Raw genomic sequence first — 19,216 nt, forward strand, 5'->3', positions numbered from 1 at the left:
GAAAATCACAAAAGGTGTTCAAACGACTGAGAGCTGTTTGTCTCAATTAGACATGCAACATTTTGACTTCTGACTTCTGAGGTGAAATGGGGTTTAACATTGCAACAAAGACTATTGCACTTACATAGCGACGTGCATGCGTGTATGAATTATTGTTTACAAAAATGCTTACAATTCATATGTATTTAATATTCAGTTTTTCCATATATTAACTTGCATGATTTGCAAAAGGGATTTCTTTGACAATAATTTTCATTCTCTTTCCCATATACAAAATTGTAAAAAATCTGTACATCGAAAGAAACTAATAAGAATTTGCCACAAGTCATTGGTACCGCTGTATGCTTCATGCCAAGTGTGTAGTGACTATTGTCTGCACCACTGTTTTCCCCGCAGTGATGACAGTGAGAGGGACACACCTGGCTACAGGAACCAGCTCACCCCCACCCAGCTGTGGAACTGCATGATCCACCCTCTACTCAACATGACCATATATGGAGCCATCTGGTACCAAGGTACTGTTAGGTTTGTCATACATATCCACATGCTGAGTATGTCGGATCAGCAGATAGCAAATTAGCCATGGAGTATGGCCTAGTTGGATATATAGAGGTTATCACACAACTCTGTTAGGGGATGATAATATCCAGTGTTAGGATTAAACATTGTATTTAGCAAGCCTTGGCGAGCTAAATACATAGCGTTTATTCCTAATACAGGATATTTACCATTGGCTTTATCCTCCCGAAAAACCTATACATTATATGAGAAATAGAAATTATTAGCTGAGTGTTTTTCCGTATCATAAATGTCATCTACATGTATGAGGAATAGGACTTGTATTATGTGAGCACTATTTGAGCACCTGAATTAGAAACATGAAAAGATTTGCAAAATATCTGTCAATGCCCAGTTGGTAGTACACATGCTTTGCAAATCCTTCAGTCAACCTGAGATCAGTGTTGTTTGTGAACTGGATGTATGATTCGTCACACGATTTTGATTGGACTCTGCAGGATGGCCTCAGGAGGATGGGTTATAAGTTGTATCTACACCTGTAGTTCACCAGTGTGGGCAGGGAATGGATGGTTCTTGAATGAAGGTTTATCAGTCATTTTGTATCCAGTGGGTTATAAAGCACAGTTTAATGAATCGAAATATTAAGAATTTTCCATATCGTCCCATGCAGGAGAGAACAATGCCATGCCTGGCGCCAACACCCACAAGTACAACTGCACCTTCCCTGCCATGATCTCAGACTGGAGACTCAAGTTCAACCAGGGCTCACTTGGACAGACTGACAAACTTTTCCCTTTTGGATTTGTTCAGGTAACTGAAACTGCTGGGCTGTGTATCCTTCTGTGTGTGATCAACAAGGGCTGAGTCAACCTTCAAGGCTTGTCGTATACAATAAGCATTAGTTTCCCAAATCTGTTTTCACCACTTGCTCAGGAAACCTGGGATAGAAAATAGTTTTGGTCCTCTTCTTTAGCAAAAACACTGTCAAAACAGTGTATACTTTAAGTTACAACGCAATCATTCTTGCACTTTAGTAGCAGTAAGAAAAACATAATAGAAAGACTGCTTGCTTGGATTTGTTTGATTTCCTCAAAGATACCCGCTATTCCTTTTTCTGGAATAAAATGTTTTATGAGCTAAATGACTAAGTCTTCCTGACCAATTTTTTTAAAAAGATGGTGAGCTATGAATTATATTACACAAGATGTTCTTATTGCCTACTACACCAATTTCACACTACACTACAAAGCCCTCACTCTGTTAACAGTTAAAAGTATTGTTAATAATATTTAACTTTAAATACTTTAAATACATAAAGATAAAATCTTTATCTATACAGAAACGAAATAGTTTTTATAGGTTAGCGTGATTGTTTTTGAGAAAATGGGTCAAGACATGTTTATTTCCTTCAAAAGTGCAGCAACATTCAAGTAATGATGCTATACAGTGCTATGATGTCATTGAGGTTTCATTGCAACGTAAGGAACATTGAAGAGCTGTTCTTAGTCATTTTGCTGTAAGCAACATGCGACCTTTTGGAATATGGGAATTAATCATATATATATTCAGTCTCATTCAAAACAGATTTTTTACCCCCATACTTTGTGTAGATCTGATGACAGAACATCATGTCAGGTGAACCGTGAATGAACTTTGACTGCCCACTCTTATTGAAGGATGCGTGGGTTTTTTAACGATCAAGACGTCCATTTTGTGAAACGATTTGTTTTCATTTCTTCACACTTCAATTTTCAGATTTTGATCTTTGCAAATGGAAACTGCAACAGTAAAGAAATGTACCCTTGATAGTACACCCTTTTGAATGTAGATGCAATGGCACTCAGAAACAACAAGATGTATAAAATATCCACTACAATACTAAGCATGCCTTTATGTTTTTGCATTTGGAACTCACTGGTTATGTTCATCTTTGCAAAACAGAAATCACATAAATGTTTGTTGGGGTGGATCCCGGAATTTTAAACAAGGGGCTTCCACTTGTACCATTTATTAATAATTTTACTTTGACAACCAAATCAACATGTTATCATGGTAGGAAATGTGCATACAAAATGTCACCAGATTTTTAAGAAAAAAGGGTGGCCACACCCAGATCCCCTCCCCCAGTAGGTGTACACTACATATACCAAAGTCTCGAGGTGAGCAACAAACATGATTGGTGGACATGTAAGGTGTCCAGACAAAGATGGGGGTGCTCGACACAGCACACCTCAGAATGCACAAGTGGGTTGACTAACAACTTGTCGTAAAAGGACCCCAGCGAAAGTTTGGGTTGTGCAGCAAACACAAACTCACACCGGCTGACATCTTTAAAACAAGCTTGAGCATTGTCTTGCCAAAAGCCTGATTTTGATTTCAATCATGGGTACAGTTTTTGGAGCCCTTCCCTACCTTCCTCGGTGATGATACTGCAAGACTGTAGATCAACCTTATTATCATCTCACTTGCACAGTTGGGTCCAATGAATCCTGATCCTCCTACGTCCGGGTTCCCGGAGATCCGGTGGCACCAGACCGCTGACTATGGCTATGTTCCAAATCCTAAGATGGAGAAAACATTCATGGCTGTTGCCATGGATCTGGCTGACTTTATCTCCCCTTGGTGGCCGTGAGTACTGAATACCCAGTACAGTCCTCTCACATCTTCGTCTCGATGTCCAATGATCACTTTGTCAGGAAATGTAGATAAAGTTTAAATAAATGGAAAAAAAAGTTCATCGTGGATAACAAATTTGTTGATAGTTAGAAAAATCATCCTTTATCATTTTAGCTCTACTTTTGTACTTGGCCAAAAAGAGTCGTTTTCATACCTTGTCAATTTGAACAATGCTACAGGACGACATGTTTCTGTGACAAAATATGAATCCTCATTTCAGAGTCCATTTTCGAGACAAGACAGATGTTGGCAAGCGGCTGGTTGCTGGAGGGCTGAGGGTGGCGTACAGCCGGGACGTGTTGGCTGACGGTCCACGGCCCATGACAATAACCGAGGGGTCAAACAACCTGACCCTTACATACACACAACCGATCCTGTACCACAACCGGGATGGATTTGAGGTAAACTAGACTTTACTTTTGTTTTTTGTCAATTCAGTAGTGTATCTTGTAGATCATATGACAGCCTTATTCAGGACAGTTCTCTGTTCATGACCTTATGTAAAAATATGTATTGAGAACCTATTTAAAACAAACCTTTGAGTACATTACATGTGATATCACAAGAAGATGTTAATTAATTATGATGAAATATGTTAACATCAAGACATGAAAACATAATCAAGCAATTCTCATAATATGTATATCAAACACTATTATCAAGTCAATCTGTATTATAATGCTATTTGTCCTCACTCTAGGTCATGGGTTTTTTAACCTGGGCCTATGGCTTATATTGCGTGATGAATAAACACATTTGAAACTGTTCAAGGGCCCTTTTATAGTATGCTTTGATATGGCCTTAAAAGAAGACATCTGTTTAGATGTTTTGCAGATTACTTGAAACTTGATAATGATTTGATTAATGCCCAACCAAACTATTTCAGATTCTGTGCAGTGTCCAGTCCAAGTTGAGCGGACCACCTCCACCACAACCCCCCTACTGGACCTCTGCACCAATCATCTCCCCCCTCTCTACCAGCATCACATTGTACTCCCTGGTGTGTGGGGAGGGGCAGACTGTCCTGGGGCTCAGATACAGCTGGAGGGAGTCCCCCTGTGCCTTCAAGACCTGCACGGTGTACTCGGAGGACAACCCTCTCCTCCCTGGACCTCCCTTCCTGGTGTACCGGAAGATGACCGGGGTACCTGGGACAGTTCACACTATAGACTGGAACACTCCGACTACCATTCACAATTAATACATTATAGAGGCAGACACACATATAGACTTTATACAGTATTTCATTGACTGGAACACTCCGACTGCCATTCATTAAAAGACCTTCCTGGTGTACCGGAAGATGACCGGGGTAGCCGGGACCGTCCACACCATAGACTGGAACACACCGACTTCCATTCACAATTAATAAATTATAGAGGCAGACACACATATAGACTTTATACAGTATTTCATAGACTGGAACACTCCGACTGCCATTCACAATTACTACATTACAGAAACAGACACAGAAATAGACTTAATACAGTTTTTCATAGACTGGAACACACCGACTACCATTCACAATTAATAAATTATAGAGGCAGACACACATATAGACTTTATACAGTATTTCATAGACTGGAACACACCGACTACCATTCACAATTAATACATTATAGAGGCAGACACACATATAGACTTTATACTGTATTTCATAGACTGGAACACACCGACTACCATTCACAATTAATACATTACAGAGGCAGACACACATATAGACTTTATACAGTATTCCATAGACTGGAACACACCGACTACCATTCACAATTAATACATTATAGAGGCAGACACACATATAGACTTTATACAGTATTTCATAGACTGGAACACACCGACTACCATTCACAATTACTACATTACAGAGGCAGACACACATATAGATTTTATACAGTATTTCATAGACTGGACCACACCGACTGCCATTCACAATTAATACATTACAGATGCAGACACACATATAGACTTTATACAGTATTCCATAGACTGGAACACACCGACTACCATTCACAATTAATACATTATAGAGGCAGACACACATATAGACTTTATACAGTATTTCATAGACTGGAACACACCGACTACCATTCACAATTACTACATTACAGAGGCAGACACACATATAGACTTTATACAGTATTTCATAGACTGGAACACACCGACTACCATTCACAATTAATACATTATAGAGGCAGACACACATATAGACTTTATACAGTATTTCATAGACTGGACCACACCGACTGCCATTCACAATTACTACATTATAGAGGCAGACACACATATAGACTTTATACAGTATTTCATAGACTGGAACACACCGACTGCCATTCACAATTAATACATTATAGAGGCAGACACACATATAGACTTTATACAGTATTCCATAGACTGGAACACACCGACTGTCATTCACAATTAATACATTATAGAGACAGACACTCATATAGACTTTATACAGTATTTCATAGACTGGAACACACCGACTACCATTCACAATTAATACATTATAGAGGCAGACACACATATAGACTTTATACAGTATTTCATAGACTGGAACACACCGACTGTCATTCACAATTAATACATTATAGAGGCAGACACACATATAGACTTTATACAGTATTTCATAGACTGGAACACACTGACTGCCATTCACAATTAATACATTATAGAGGCAGACACACATATAGACTTTATACAGTATTTCATAGACTGGAACACACCGACTGCCATTCACAATTAATACATTACAGATGCAGACACACATATAGACTTTATACAGTATTTCATAGACTGGAACACACCGACTGTCATTCACAATTAATACATTATAGAGGCAGACACACATATAGACTTTATACTGTATTTCATAGACTGGAACACACCGACTGCCATTCACAATTAATACATTATAGAGGCAGACACACATATAGACTTTATACAGTATTTCATAGACTGGAACACACACAACTGTTTTTTTAAATGAATACAGGCCTCAAAGTTTAAATTTTTACTTCGTAGCCACAAGTATTTTTTTCCAGGTAGCCAGTGGTAAAATTAAGAAGTCAAGCCAATAGTGTATGTAGCCAAAGCATTCAAAATGATCTTTTATCAAATAGCTATTATATGTACAAGTTATAGCATTAGTCTTGGAATTGTTTATTGGTGGCAACTGTACTTGAGTTTTGTTTTTTGTGACTCGAACAATGATGCAATTTATGCTACTAGATTATATAGGTATATCCTTGCTTATCCAATAAACTATCAGCTAAAATAAAATACTAATTACATTAATATTTATGTATTTCGGTTCATTGTTGACTTTAGGAGGAATTATTTGTGAGTACAATAAGTAGCAGACACGTTTATTTTTGTGTTTACATATGTGTTGCAATAGACTTTAGTCGCCACAAGATTTTTTCAAGGTAGTCATTTGGCTCCCTCTGAAATTTAGACAGTAGACAAATTGAAATTTAGGTCACATTAGTGACAGTTTTAGTTGCAACTTTGAGGCCTTGAATATGTTATACCTATAGTGATACATTGAGACTACAGGAATGTGTCTCTTGCAAGTTTCAATGATCCTAGGTTGATCCTAGAAATAATGTGAATGGCTTATTTATCTGTGCTACACGGGCAGTGGCCTGTCACAGAGAAAGAGGTTTGATCCCCCTCTGGGTACACAATGTGTGAGTACCTCAAGAGCCACAAGACCCAGTGAAAAGGGTCCAGTTTTTCTTTGCAAATTACAGGCACTAATATGCAACATTGGTTAATTTGTATATTCACATGACAATTAACATATCGATGCAGAAGAATTGTATAATTCATATATTATTTCATAACATCTCTACTTGCAACTCAGGGGTTATATTATTTTTATACTTGTTACATATATCTCAATTTTACTTTAAATATATACTGCAAAGGTGATCCTTAGAATACTTTGAAATCCTTCATGCTGGTGAAATGGACATCAAGGTTTGCTGTGATATATTATTTTATTGCTGAATCATGCAATCTTCCTCCCAAAATGAGGAAATGTGTGCTGAGCAAGTCATGAGCTGATGTGAACCATGCCAGATTGATAAATGGTTGGAACATTTTATGTGGAAGATATTGGCTATGCTTGTGATATTATGCATTTCTGAGCATGATGGACACCTTGTCGTGCTCTTCTTAACATTTGGTGGAAACCTTTTTATGTATAAGCGAATTGTGTAATTGTAATAAACATAGTTTTCTGTGTGCATCTTTAAATATATATTTGTGTTTGACTCAATGATTTGGTGAGATTTTGTATCAGTACTATTTATTAATCAGAGCTTTTACACTAGGCTGTGGCAGGAAGAAATAAAACTAAGAATATTCAGAAATACTTTTCTCTTTCTCAAAATCAACCAGAGAAAGTGTGGTAGTAACTGTTAAATTCCCACCAGCCACCTACCACCTGCATGTAGTACATTTTCTGTATGTGTTCAGGATACATTTATTCTTTAGTTTACAACTACGGTATTGGCTTTTATGGCTGTAAATACACTTAGTTTCCTAATAGTATTATCACCTATTCAAATCCTGATTTTGCTGTATTGAACTATTAAGGTTGAATTTGTTTGGTTGATGCATGTCATCGTATCCCAATTGCGTAGATCGATGCTCATGATGTCAATCACTGGAGTGTCAGGTCCAGACTCGATTATTTACAGACTGCCGTCATATAGCTGGAATATTGCTGAGTGCTGCATTAAACAACAAAGAAACAAACAAGTAACTAAAGTAGACGGGATGGTCAAATCGGTGACTGTGTGAGATGTTGCTGTTAATATCAACCACTGTTTTGTATGACCCAGATTTTTTTATTTACAAGCCACAATGATATAGTTGGAATATTATTGACTGTAGCTTGAAACAAGAAACCCAAAACTCATGATGGATATATTCTCTTCAAGAAACAGATTTTCTATATTGGTCACACCGAATCTAAACATAGGTCACACTATGTTGTAGTTAAATGTATTCATATATACAGTGTCCCATAAGGGACATGGAGTCTGTTTTTCAATATTTTGATATTTCACTTACTGTTATCGTAAACTTTTGCAAATTAACACGATTTGTCATACAAATATATGATAAATCATGTATAAAGTAGATAGTGAATCGCTGAAATGTGGAGTGAAAATGTCAAAAACTAAAATGGAAATGACCAAAACAAAAGAGAAAATGTCAAAAACTAAAATGAAAATACAGAAAAGAATTTCCACCGTGGTGAAAACTATTTACAACACGGTGATAATATTTCCACCTCAGTGATAATATTTCCACCGCGGTGGAAATACTTTTCTGTATTTTCATTTTAGTTTTTGATAATTTGCTTTTGTTTTTGACATTTTTGTTTTTTTTACATTTTCATTTTAGTTTTTGACATTTTCGCTTTACATTTCAGCGATTCAATAGCTACTTGAAAGTACATTTTCCATGTTTTCGGTTGTTTTTTATATATGATTTATCACATATTTGTATGACAAATTGTGTTAATTTGCAAAAGGTTATGATAAAAGTAAGTGAAATATCAAAATATTGAAAAACAGACTCCATGTCCTTTATGGGCCATCGTACATATAGCCATTTCTTGAAGAAAATGACGTATTGTACCAGAAATCAGACCTCTAAATAGAAGCTTTGGCAATGAACACACACCTAGAATCATAAATGTTTCCTGAGCAAACTTGTTCCATCAGGGGAGATAATTCGTGCGGTTTTGTTTGGCGGGTGTATCGTGAGATTGAGCATGATCAGCTGGTACTTGGCCATGTGAAATATCACAACTCTAAGTGTATCACGGTCGATTACCATGCGCATATAGAGTATTAATTTACAATGCAATTTTATGATGCTTCCAGGATAATGGCATGAAATGTTTGGTTTGGTTTGTTTGTTGTTTAACGATGCACTCATCAGTATTCCAGCTATATGACGGCGGTCTGTAAACAATCGAGTCCAGACCAGACATTCCAGTGATCGATATCATGAGCGCCGATCCCCGCCTTTGGATAGATGGCATGCATCAACCAAGTCAGCGAGTCTGACCACCCGATCCCGTTCGTCGCCTCTTACGACAAGCATAGTCGCCTTTAACGACAAGCATTGATTGCTGAAGACCTCGTATTATACCCCGGAATTTCACGGGTCGACATGTGCCAGTATCTGGTTCTAGCAAACGCGACTCAAATCAAAGCATAATACTGTTTCATTCCTCACACGGAAACAATTATTTTTCGAAAATGACGTACTTTTTTACACTTTCATTTCCATTTGGATTTGTTTATTGTAAAAGTCAATTAGGCATCCAATAACCAAATATCTGCGTTATGCTTGATATACACAGCATATAACTTACTCAGTATAAATGAGCATTATTTAACCCTTGTTCGTGCCGTTATGGTAATTGGGTATTATCATAAATATATATTAAAGATATATGTAATGTACAGGCAGGCAGCTCGGTGAATGAGTCAATGGCGAGGTGACAGAATGCTTTGCTCTGTGAAATACACTCTTGGCAATAATTCTTGACGTGTCTTCTGCATATATAAGAATTCTCAAATGCACGTCTGTTCCCCGTGATATCCAAAATTGAGAATATTTTGCAAGGGAGGGGTTATGATTATATCCCCACCTTTTGATGAAAATGTAGTTATTAATAACCGAGTAACACCACACACCAAGGTCGTCGAAAGGATTCTGTAATGTTCAAGAACACCCTAAGCAGGAGCGGAATTGGTGTATCTCCCCTCTCTAACCGTAGAAGATGAGTGAGTGAGTATGGTTTTACGCCGCTTTTAGCAATATTCCAGCAATATCACGGCGGGGGACACCAGAAATGGGCTTCACACATTGTACCCATGTCGGGAATCGAACCCGGGTCTTCGACGTGACGAGCGAACGCTTAAACTGTGCACTAGGCTACCCGACCGCCCGACTGTGTTGGGATATGCTGATTTCTCCAAACCATTTCAACTGTATACGGATGCAAGTACACACGGCCTTGGAGCTGTTTTGTACCAAAAAGACAGGTAAACAACGAGTGGCTGACCATGCCAGCCGAGGGTTGGGTAGATCAGAAAAGAATTGTTCAGCACAAGTCGGAATTCTTATGTTTGAAGTGGGTCATCTCTGAAAGAATTCTACGATCGCCTCTATGGAAACAATTTTGTTGTACTCACGGACAATAACCCACTCACCTATGTCTTGACGACAGCTCACCTTGATGCAACAGGACACGGATGGTTGGCGGCCTTATAACTGCACCATCACCTACAGACCAAAGAAATGTAACGTAGATACCAAGCAATGCTTTGTCAAGATTACCTAAGAGAGATGACACTGACGCAGTAGAACTAACATAGTGAGTGCAATATGTAACAAGGTTCCGGTCCCTAGCTGGTAGGAAACATTTTGCATGTCTGCTGATGTTATAGGTGATGCTGACTCAGAAGTATTTGATGACAAGTACACAATGCCAAGGAATGGAGTCACGCACAACGTAGAGACCCAGCTATTGCCACAAGTATGGACAGTCTTGGAGTTGGACAGAAACCCGACAGGACACTTAGCATTTGGGACAAGTAAATGACCTCGCTGCTAAAAGGCTGCCATCATTTTAGGATCAAGCATAGAGTTTTATACAGAATCACCTGTCCAGAGGACACTGAACAGGAACAGCTAGTCTTACCTTCTCGATGTAGTTCAGCAGCCCTCAGCAGCTTGCACGACAGTGTCGGACACCCTGGGGGAGACAGGACATTTTCCCTGCTGAAGGAACATTTATTTTCTGGTCAGGCATGGCACGTGATGTTAACATCCATCTAAGGACTCGTGAACGATGTGTCAAGAAGAAAGCGAATACAGACAGAGACCCATTAGTAAACATCGAGCCAACCCAAATTCTAGTGCATTGATTTTCTTACCTTAGAATCATCAAAGGGAGGACATCAGTACGTGCTAGTAATCACAGATCAGTTTACTAGATACGTCCAAGTTTACCCCTCAAGAACACCTCGGACAGAACCACGACAGATCTATTCTTAAAAAACATCGTCAGTCACTACGGGTTACCAAGGAGGATCCACTCCGACAAAGTTGATAACTTTGTTGGAAATCTGATGACCGAGCTCTGTAAGCTATTAAGAATTGACAAGTCCTCCACTACACCATGTCACGCAATGGATAATGACCTGTGTGAAAGATTTAACAGAATTCTTTTGAACATGCTGGGAACACTGGATCCAGAAGCTAAGAAAGATTGCAGACACAGGTTGCGCGCCCTTAATGCATGCCTATGACTGTTCAAGGCATGGGACCAACAAGCATTCTCCATACTTTCTTATGTTGTACGTCACCTAAAACTTCCCACAGATTTAGCTTTTGGTCTTAACACAGAGCCAGTAAAGCCAAGATCTATGCTCAAATATACATAGTCATTGAGAAAGAAACTGCACCACGCACACGACCTGGCTGCCCAAAAGGCGATAATCCTAAACTGAAGTAGTCCTCTACACGATACATTCAATGAAAGAACCTATGTATGTATTAACTTACATGGACACGTTCATGAACCCTACCTACATTTGAACGAAGTCCAGTTTCCTTGACCTGGAGAAGCAAAATCTAAAAGTATCATGAACATCAATAGGTCTGTGTTCCAAACATGTTTAACTTAATACTGATGCGGCTAGATTTTGATGCTCTGATATCAGATGTACATTCATTCTAAATAGATGTATTAACTCATTAAATTAGAACCATCGGTCATCTGGAAGCATGACTTAGATCCCGACTTGCGTAGAGCAGGAAGAAAACCAGTCAGGCTGTTAACGTCACGTGGTGCCATGACAGTCTCGCGAGATTTATGACGTCGTCATGACGACAGTTTCACTACTGATATCGCCATTATTGTCGCTATCATACTGCTATCATATTGCCGCTTTTTCTGCCTGTTTGTCTCACATAGTGCTCGTCTCAGTTTATGAACACTATGAGTTCATACTCCCAAGGTATTTCTTTATTTCTAAAGTAGTTATTGCGGTTACAGTCCTCTGTATTATGACTTGTTTATCATAATCTGAAGTATGGTAGAACAGAAACTTCCAGAACACGGTCATTACTGCAATCACCAGCGTTAGAAATTGGCACTAGTCCTATAGTCCTTGCAAAACTGCCCAATGGTAAAGGTATCATAAGGACTAGAAGAAATTTGCCCTTTTTAAGGGTTTTGCTATATGTTATCATTATAAGGACTAGTGGACGAAAACTGTTAGTTAGTAAATGAAATAAAAACTCTCTATTGGTCACATAACATTGGTGAGACGGCACATTGGTTTGGGCGATATTTTCCCTGCTAAATTACTGGCCATTGTGTACAACACAACTACATGTAATTATGTTCACTTTTTGTATACGGTTATACGTCTTCATGTCCGGTCTACACCTATACACTATATATTTCTGCCTTCAGCCTAACCTTTAGTAAACAATTCCGTCATATAATGTAATCACACATCTTAGATAATTCTGTTGAAACTCTAAATGCCCCTAAGCAGTGTATCTGATAAGACAATGATTGTACATTACATACGAAATGTTGTGTAATTTTATGTAATTTCACCTCATCATTGACACCCCGTGACGGTAGTTTTAGTGTACCACATGTATATCCTGACTTTGAAACCATTGCTTTATGTATTTCGTATTGATGAGGGTCAATCATATTTCTATTGGGTGTTAAGATCAACTCTTTTTAATTTGTAATATATTACCTGATTGGGAAGACGGTGAATCAACAAGATAACTTGAAATGTTTGTTTGTTTGTTTTAAATCGTTTATACTGTCTATCATGTCTGGTGTATCGTTATTTATGACTCATTCCTTCTTTCCCGACAGCTGTTGACCTCGTGATCAGGTTCCCCTTGAACTTTGACATCTTCGCCCCTCCTCGCCAAGTGGGTGTCTTAGATATTGATTTGGAAACTATGTGCAGTTATTAGTACTAATTACCACATACATTAATCACTAACGTTCTTGTAACATATCTAAGTATAGCTTAATCAATTTATTTCCAACTTCCCTCCTCTTTCTCTTCTTTCTACTTCCATCTGTCACTCTCTACATGTCCTTCTCTCCCTCCCTGTCAGCATCCAACTGGGAGATACATGACCATCCTTGAACCCCTGTTACAACTGCCCGTCCCTCCAACCTCTATCTCCGACCCTGCCCCTCTCTCAGCCTCCGTCCTCCGTGATGCCCCTCACTTCATCGATATCAACCTCGATGATGACGACACCCCGACCCAGTCCCCAGTTAGAGTTTTCCTGTCACGTGTGTCTGGATTCTTGAGGAGAGTGTTCGGTGGACGCTTAGAGTGAAGTCTTGCTACCTCTTGGACATTGCGCCATATAATAATTAATCATCTCATTAATAAAAAAATTTTTTTTAATGCTTTTGGCATTTTTGGACCTTTCGGGCGTATTTTAACTTTTCGGACCTTTCGGACATTTTGTACTTTTGAATGTTGTATGCTATTTGCATCATACGTATTATGAGTTACACATTTTGGCACTTTCGGACAAGTTTTTTAACTTTTGGGTTTTACTTCATTAAATCAATTACAATGATAATTAACTATTAAAGATTGTCTTGACTTTCTAGCTCCGTTGTGTTTTTGTCTTGTTATGTTACAGGCGACTTTTGTTGCTTAACAGACATCTTGTTCAACAATCAGACAGCGCGTTCTGTGATGGAAATTTGCATATAACGATTTCTTTAACGTTTATTCTTGTGGATAAAGCGTCTGCCCAGAAAGCGGAAGGTCGGGGATTCGATCCCTGACCGCGTCCTACCCTAAGACCTTAAAGGACGATACTTGTTACCCTGTGCTTGGCATTAAGGGGATAAGTACTGGTCGGCTCGTAGTCAGTATGTACTGTGTCTGATATCCATGTTAAACTGCGGCATGGCATCTCAGCTTATTAGCACTATAAAACCAGCATTAGTCTCTCTCTCTCTCTCTCTCTCTCTCTCTCTCTCTCACACACATATGTATATGGTAAATGCAAATTTCACCTCACCAAAACGTTCATATCAACTATGGTTCAGCTAGACTCGTCACAATGCACCAGACAAAATGTGGATTCGAGCCCGTTTCTTTGCATCTCTCTCAACGTATACTTGTCCACATGCATAAAGCAATCTTAAATCATTTAACATGGACTTCCAAGGTGTATAAGATCAATTTGTGCATACAGTCCCAGGAGCCTGTACTAACGAAGATATGTCATTTGATCCAAATTCAAGCCCAGATTATGTCTGTTCTGGCACCGCTGAATACAGGCAGGAAGGAGAGGTGTGTAAGAAGTGAGTGAATTGAGTTTGACGCCACTTTGAACAGTATTTCAGTGCTATCATGAAAGGTGTTTCGGCGTGATGTGAGTACGGTTTTACACCGCTTTTAGGAATATTCCAGCAATATCACGGCCCATGTGGGGAATGGAACTCGGGCCTTCGGCTGGCGATCGAACGCTTTAACCACTATAGGCTACTCCACCGCCCCGGCTAATGTAAGAGGAAAGTCAACAAAGACGTATGTCGTGGACGTGTACCACAAGCACGATTATCCTGCTCAGAACAAGGGATAATATATAAATATTGGAACCAACGATAATCAGTCTAAATCAAATTGTTGGGCATACAGCCAATGCAAGGATAGAGAATCTAGGGGATAGTTTAGCTTGTTTATTTAAGCCGCAGTTGGCAATATTCCGACCATAGTACGGCGGTCAGTATTTTATCCAGCCTGGACCAAACGCTGGGTTCGATGGCACGCAAACAACCAAATCGCCGATTGATCCATTTGAGACGATATGTATATTAGAATATGTAATGAGGACCAATTGTATCCTGAATTTTCCACGTTCTGTACAGTTGAGATTTTACTACAGAATGGCATCTGAATATTCTGAAGGTCATGTTAGGAGTATATAAGACAAGTCCTTGATGATTTTATTATGGCAAACTTTTGAGAAAGTTGGCATTGGCAAGTGCCTATGTACATACGCCATCTACTCAACGTTGTATCACAGTTACCTAATTCACAATTTTCCCTCTATCTACAGGGAGGAGAGCGGTAGCCATCCACTCGCCGAATAGCCTGGATATTTCCAGCTGATGTGTATCGCGCCAGTTTTATATATATGTATCTATGAAATGTAATAAAATCATACTGTAAAAGTAAAACTGGTGTGTGCTTCTATATAGCTTTGTTCAATATGCGTGTAGTAATATACTAATCATTTATGATGAGTGAGTGGGTGAGTTCTCTTCTGAGTGCCGCTTCTGACAGTACATCCGTTTGTCAGTACGTGTGGGAGGAAAAGCTGAAGTGATGCAGGTCCTAGACACGTACACATGTATTGATATGGTATCGACAGACCAAGAAACATCTTCATGTCGAATCTGGGATTCGAACCCATGGTCATTGGATTTCGGCACGCCAAGGGTTCACTACTAAACATCTTAACTTGTTGCACCTATGATGAGTATGTTTAAAGAACAGTGGAAAGAAGTGGAATACAAAAATTACGATGTACTCTCTCAATACAATCAGCATTGTTCCATCCCCATACTTCACAACTATAATGTAATACTGGTAACACACGTGTCGATTAGTTCAAGAGAAGATTTCACATCTAATTGTATATCTCACTTATAAAAGCATTACATGCCTTTAATCCCTTTTCTGATAACACTTTGATAGCTGGAGTAAGATTACACCAATAAAAATCACAAATAATTAAGCTGTTTTACTATTTCTAGTGACACTGATTCATATAAAAACTGTATGTCTAATGGTTGAAATGATTTTCTGAAAATTACAACTTTAGTTCTGTCAATATTGACAGTCAACCCCCATTTATTACAGTAATGAGCAAGTTTGTTAAGATGTCACTGCAGATCAGAAGCGGTTTTACTCATTAGGACCATGTCATCAGCAAAGAGTAATAAAAGTAACATAAGATCACTTATGTCTGTGCCAGACTGTAAATTTTCTTGCAAATTTAATTCTAAATCTTCAATCAAGAAAGACAATAAACATGGCGACATATTTTCCCCCTGCCTAAGTCCAGAGCTGCTAAGTTGGTGATATAATACATGAGCGAGAGAAATGCTGTGCTAATGTGGTGATGAGAGAAATGCTGTGCTAAGTTGGTGATATAACACATGAGAGAGAGAGAAATGCTGTGCTAATGTGGTGATGAGAGAAATGCTGTGCTAAGTTGGTGATATAATACATGAGCGAGAGAAATGCTGTGCTAATGTGGTGATGAGAGAAATGCTGTGCTAAATTGGTGATATAATACATGAGAGAGAGAGAAATGCTGTGCTAATGTGGTGATGAGAGAAATGCTGTGCTAAGTTGGTGATATAATACATGAGCGAGAGAAATGCTGTGCTAATGTGGTGATGAGAGAAATGCAGCCCGGGTATTATCATAATAAAACAGATGCAGGATAATAGTTACGCAGATCTTAATAATTCTAATCGACACTAAGACTGGCGTTACAAACGGTTGTAACACAACGAAAGAATCGTTGTGGTCCCCTCTTTTGGGGTGTAACATTGTACTATTCAATTGGTTAATAACACTCGACCTTCATGTGAAAAGCCCTCTAAATCGGTGAAGTGAACTCACACCTAAGCAATAATAGCAATGTGCACCTTTCTAGTTTGAAGCGCAAAGGCTGAAAATATTAATTCCTGAGACATTCCTTGTTCAAAAGATACCTGATGTATGTACGAAGTTTGAAGAAACATATATTGAATGATTCGTTTGTCGGTTTTCTTCCGGAAACAACCCCTCTCTTCATTTGAACAAGTCCAAATTAGCCCCCGAAACGCAAAATCTAAGAGTCAAACGCATTTTGACGTGAATTACCGTTGCTATGTTTTGTTTGATTAAATAGAAAATGAATGAATCCTACACGGATTGATGCATACTGTACGGACTGACTGTATACTGTACGGACTGACTGTATACTGTACGGACTGACTGTATACTTTACGGACTGACTGTATACTGTACGGATTGATGTATACTGTACGGACTGACTGTATACTGTACGGATTGACTGTATACTGTACGGATTGATGTATACTGTACGGACTGACTGTATACTGCACGGACTGACTGTATACTGTACGGACTGACTGTATACTGCACGGACTGACTATACTGTACGGACTGACTGTATACTGTACGGACTGACTGTATACTGCACGGACTGACTGCATACTGTACGGACTGACTGTATGCTGTACGGACTGACTGTATACTGTACGGACTGACTGTATACTGTACGGACTGACTGTATACTGTACGGACTGACTGTATACTGCACGGACTGACTGTATACTGTACGGACTGACTATACTGTACGGACTGCCTGTATACTGTACGGACTGACTGTATACTGCACGGACTGACTATACTGTACGGACTGACTATACTGTACGGACTGACTGTATACTGCACGGACTGACTATACTGTACGGACTGCCTGTATACTGTACGGACTGACTGTATACTGTACGGATTGATGCATACTGTACAGACTGACTGTATACTGTACGGACTGACTGTATACTGTATTGTTGTTTTCAACTTGCATCTATTTCATATGCAAGACGTGTGTTCCAGTAAACTAAAACTAAGAGCCACTGGCTGTTACATGCCGTACATTAGTGAGTGAGTGAGTGAGTAGGTATAGTTTCACGCCGCTTTTTCTAGAAACATCGAGGGAAATAGATTTCGCGGGGCTTTACACGTTGTACCCACGTGATAACCGAACCCGGATCTTCAGCGTGACGAGCGAACGAGATATCCACAAGGTTATCCCACCATCCCCTGGTCCTGTTTGTGGATATTTAATAGTCACACCATTTAGAGACTACTAAAATCAAGTATATGACAATACAGGCAAACATAGAATAGAAGTGAGATAAATCTAAGCACCTTCTCTTGATGCTGGTTTAGTTCGTAAGTATATATATCATACCTTCATCAGAATAAAAGAAAACAAGACCTCTGTCGAAACATCTGACATGAAATCTGCCCTTTCGAAACATTTCATCAAAAGCTCTGACCACCATATTTCCAGGTTACAAATCAAGATTCTCCATACCAACATCAGTCATTGGAAAAAGAGGAAACTTCAAGAAAACATCGAAATCCAAAGAAAGAAGTCGGCCATTGACAGAGACAAAGTTGTGTACTCCACTGTGCTTTTATCACATCATCAACCACTATTGACATCTTGATTGCCTTATATTATTGTTTGTGTCACCATAGCCAGCTCCTTGTCATTATCACCCCTTCAGTGTACTTAATTAATTCTCTCCTTTTAATCTCATTGGCTTCATTATAATATTGGTATGATTTAAACATATTTATTTTCACACAGTAATATGAAATTGATTGGTAAACAAGCAAATCGCTGTTTATAACGCTACATTACACATAACACATGATACAGTTAATACATCAGTGAAGGTTGAATGTAACAAATGAATTATACATGTCAAGCTAGATGTGTATATATACTAAATATATTTGCAGTTTATATTATATTATTTATATCAAATTTTCATTTACTTAATTGAATATCTGCTAGCTTTTTATATGAGGTTTTGAATTGAATAGAATATTTGGATTGTATCTTCCTTACTCAGATACTCATTTCCTTATGGCACTATTTGCAAAGAGTAGCCATGCTGGTGAAAATACATTTCATTTTAAAGAATATAGTCATTTGTACGCACACACACAAAAATGTAAAGAGCATCTTCGGTAAAAAACAAAATTTATATAGCATCAAAAATATATCTGTCACTCTGATATGCGTTAAGATCGTTGCAGCTAAGCCTGAGGCGACTGAATAATTTGACAACCCGTTTCCATATCAT

At 38.7% G+C, this 19,216-nt stretch overlaps 1 protein-coding gene and 1 long non-coding RNA gene across 5 annotated transcripts in view; both read left to right on the forward strand.

Annotated features, from left to right (window-relative positions):
* The window catches only part of LOC125373531 (sialate O-acetylesterase-like), a 33,325-nt gene extending 25,863 nt beyond the window's left edge, over positions 1-7,462 (forward strand). For 3 of the 4 annotated variants that reach the window (XM_048384665.1, XM_048384666.1, XM_048384664.1), the window contains 5 exons: positions 397-515; positions 1,190-1,329; positions 2,993-3,147; positions 3,416-3,596; positions 4,082-7,462. In XM_048384665.1, coding sequence (XP_048240622.1) covers positions 397-515; positions 1,190-1,329; positions 2,993-3,147; positions 3,416-3,596; positions 4,082-4,396 — 910 coding nt within the window. In that variant the 3' untranslated portion in view covers positions 4,397-7,462. The remainder of the gene's footprint in view (positions 1-396; positions 516-1,189; positions 1,330-2,992; positions 3,148-3,415; positions 3,597-4,081) is intronic. The other variant, XM_048384663.1, reaches the window with a different exon arrangement.
* Positions 7,463-12,108: 4,646 nt separating this feature from the next.
* On the forward strand, positions 12,109-15,484 carry LOC125373219. The gene is made up of 3 exons (XR_007218356.1): positions 12,109-12,254; positions 13,142-13,200; positions 15,370-15,484. It is a non-coding gene; the product is annotated as an uncharacterized LOC125373219 (long non-coding RNA).
* Positions 15,485-19,216: the final 3,732 nt, after the last annotated feature.

Source organism: Haliotis rufescens, unplaced genomic scaffold (assembly GCF_023055435.1).
Source record: "Haliotis rufescens isolate VD_foot unplaced genomic scaffold, xgHalRufe1.0.p SCAF_5, whole genome shotgun sequence".
In the NCBI taxonomy this organism is placed as follows: domain Eukaryota; kingdom Metazoa; phylum Mollusca; class Gastropoda; order Lepetellida; family Haliotidae; genus Haliotis; species Haliotis rufescens.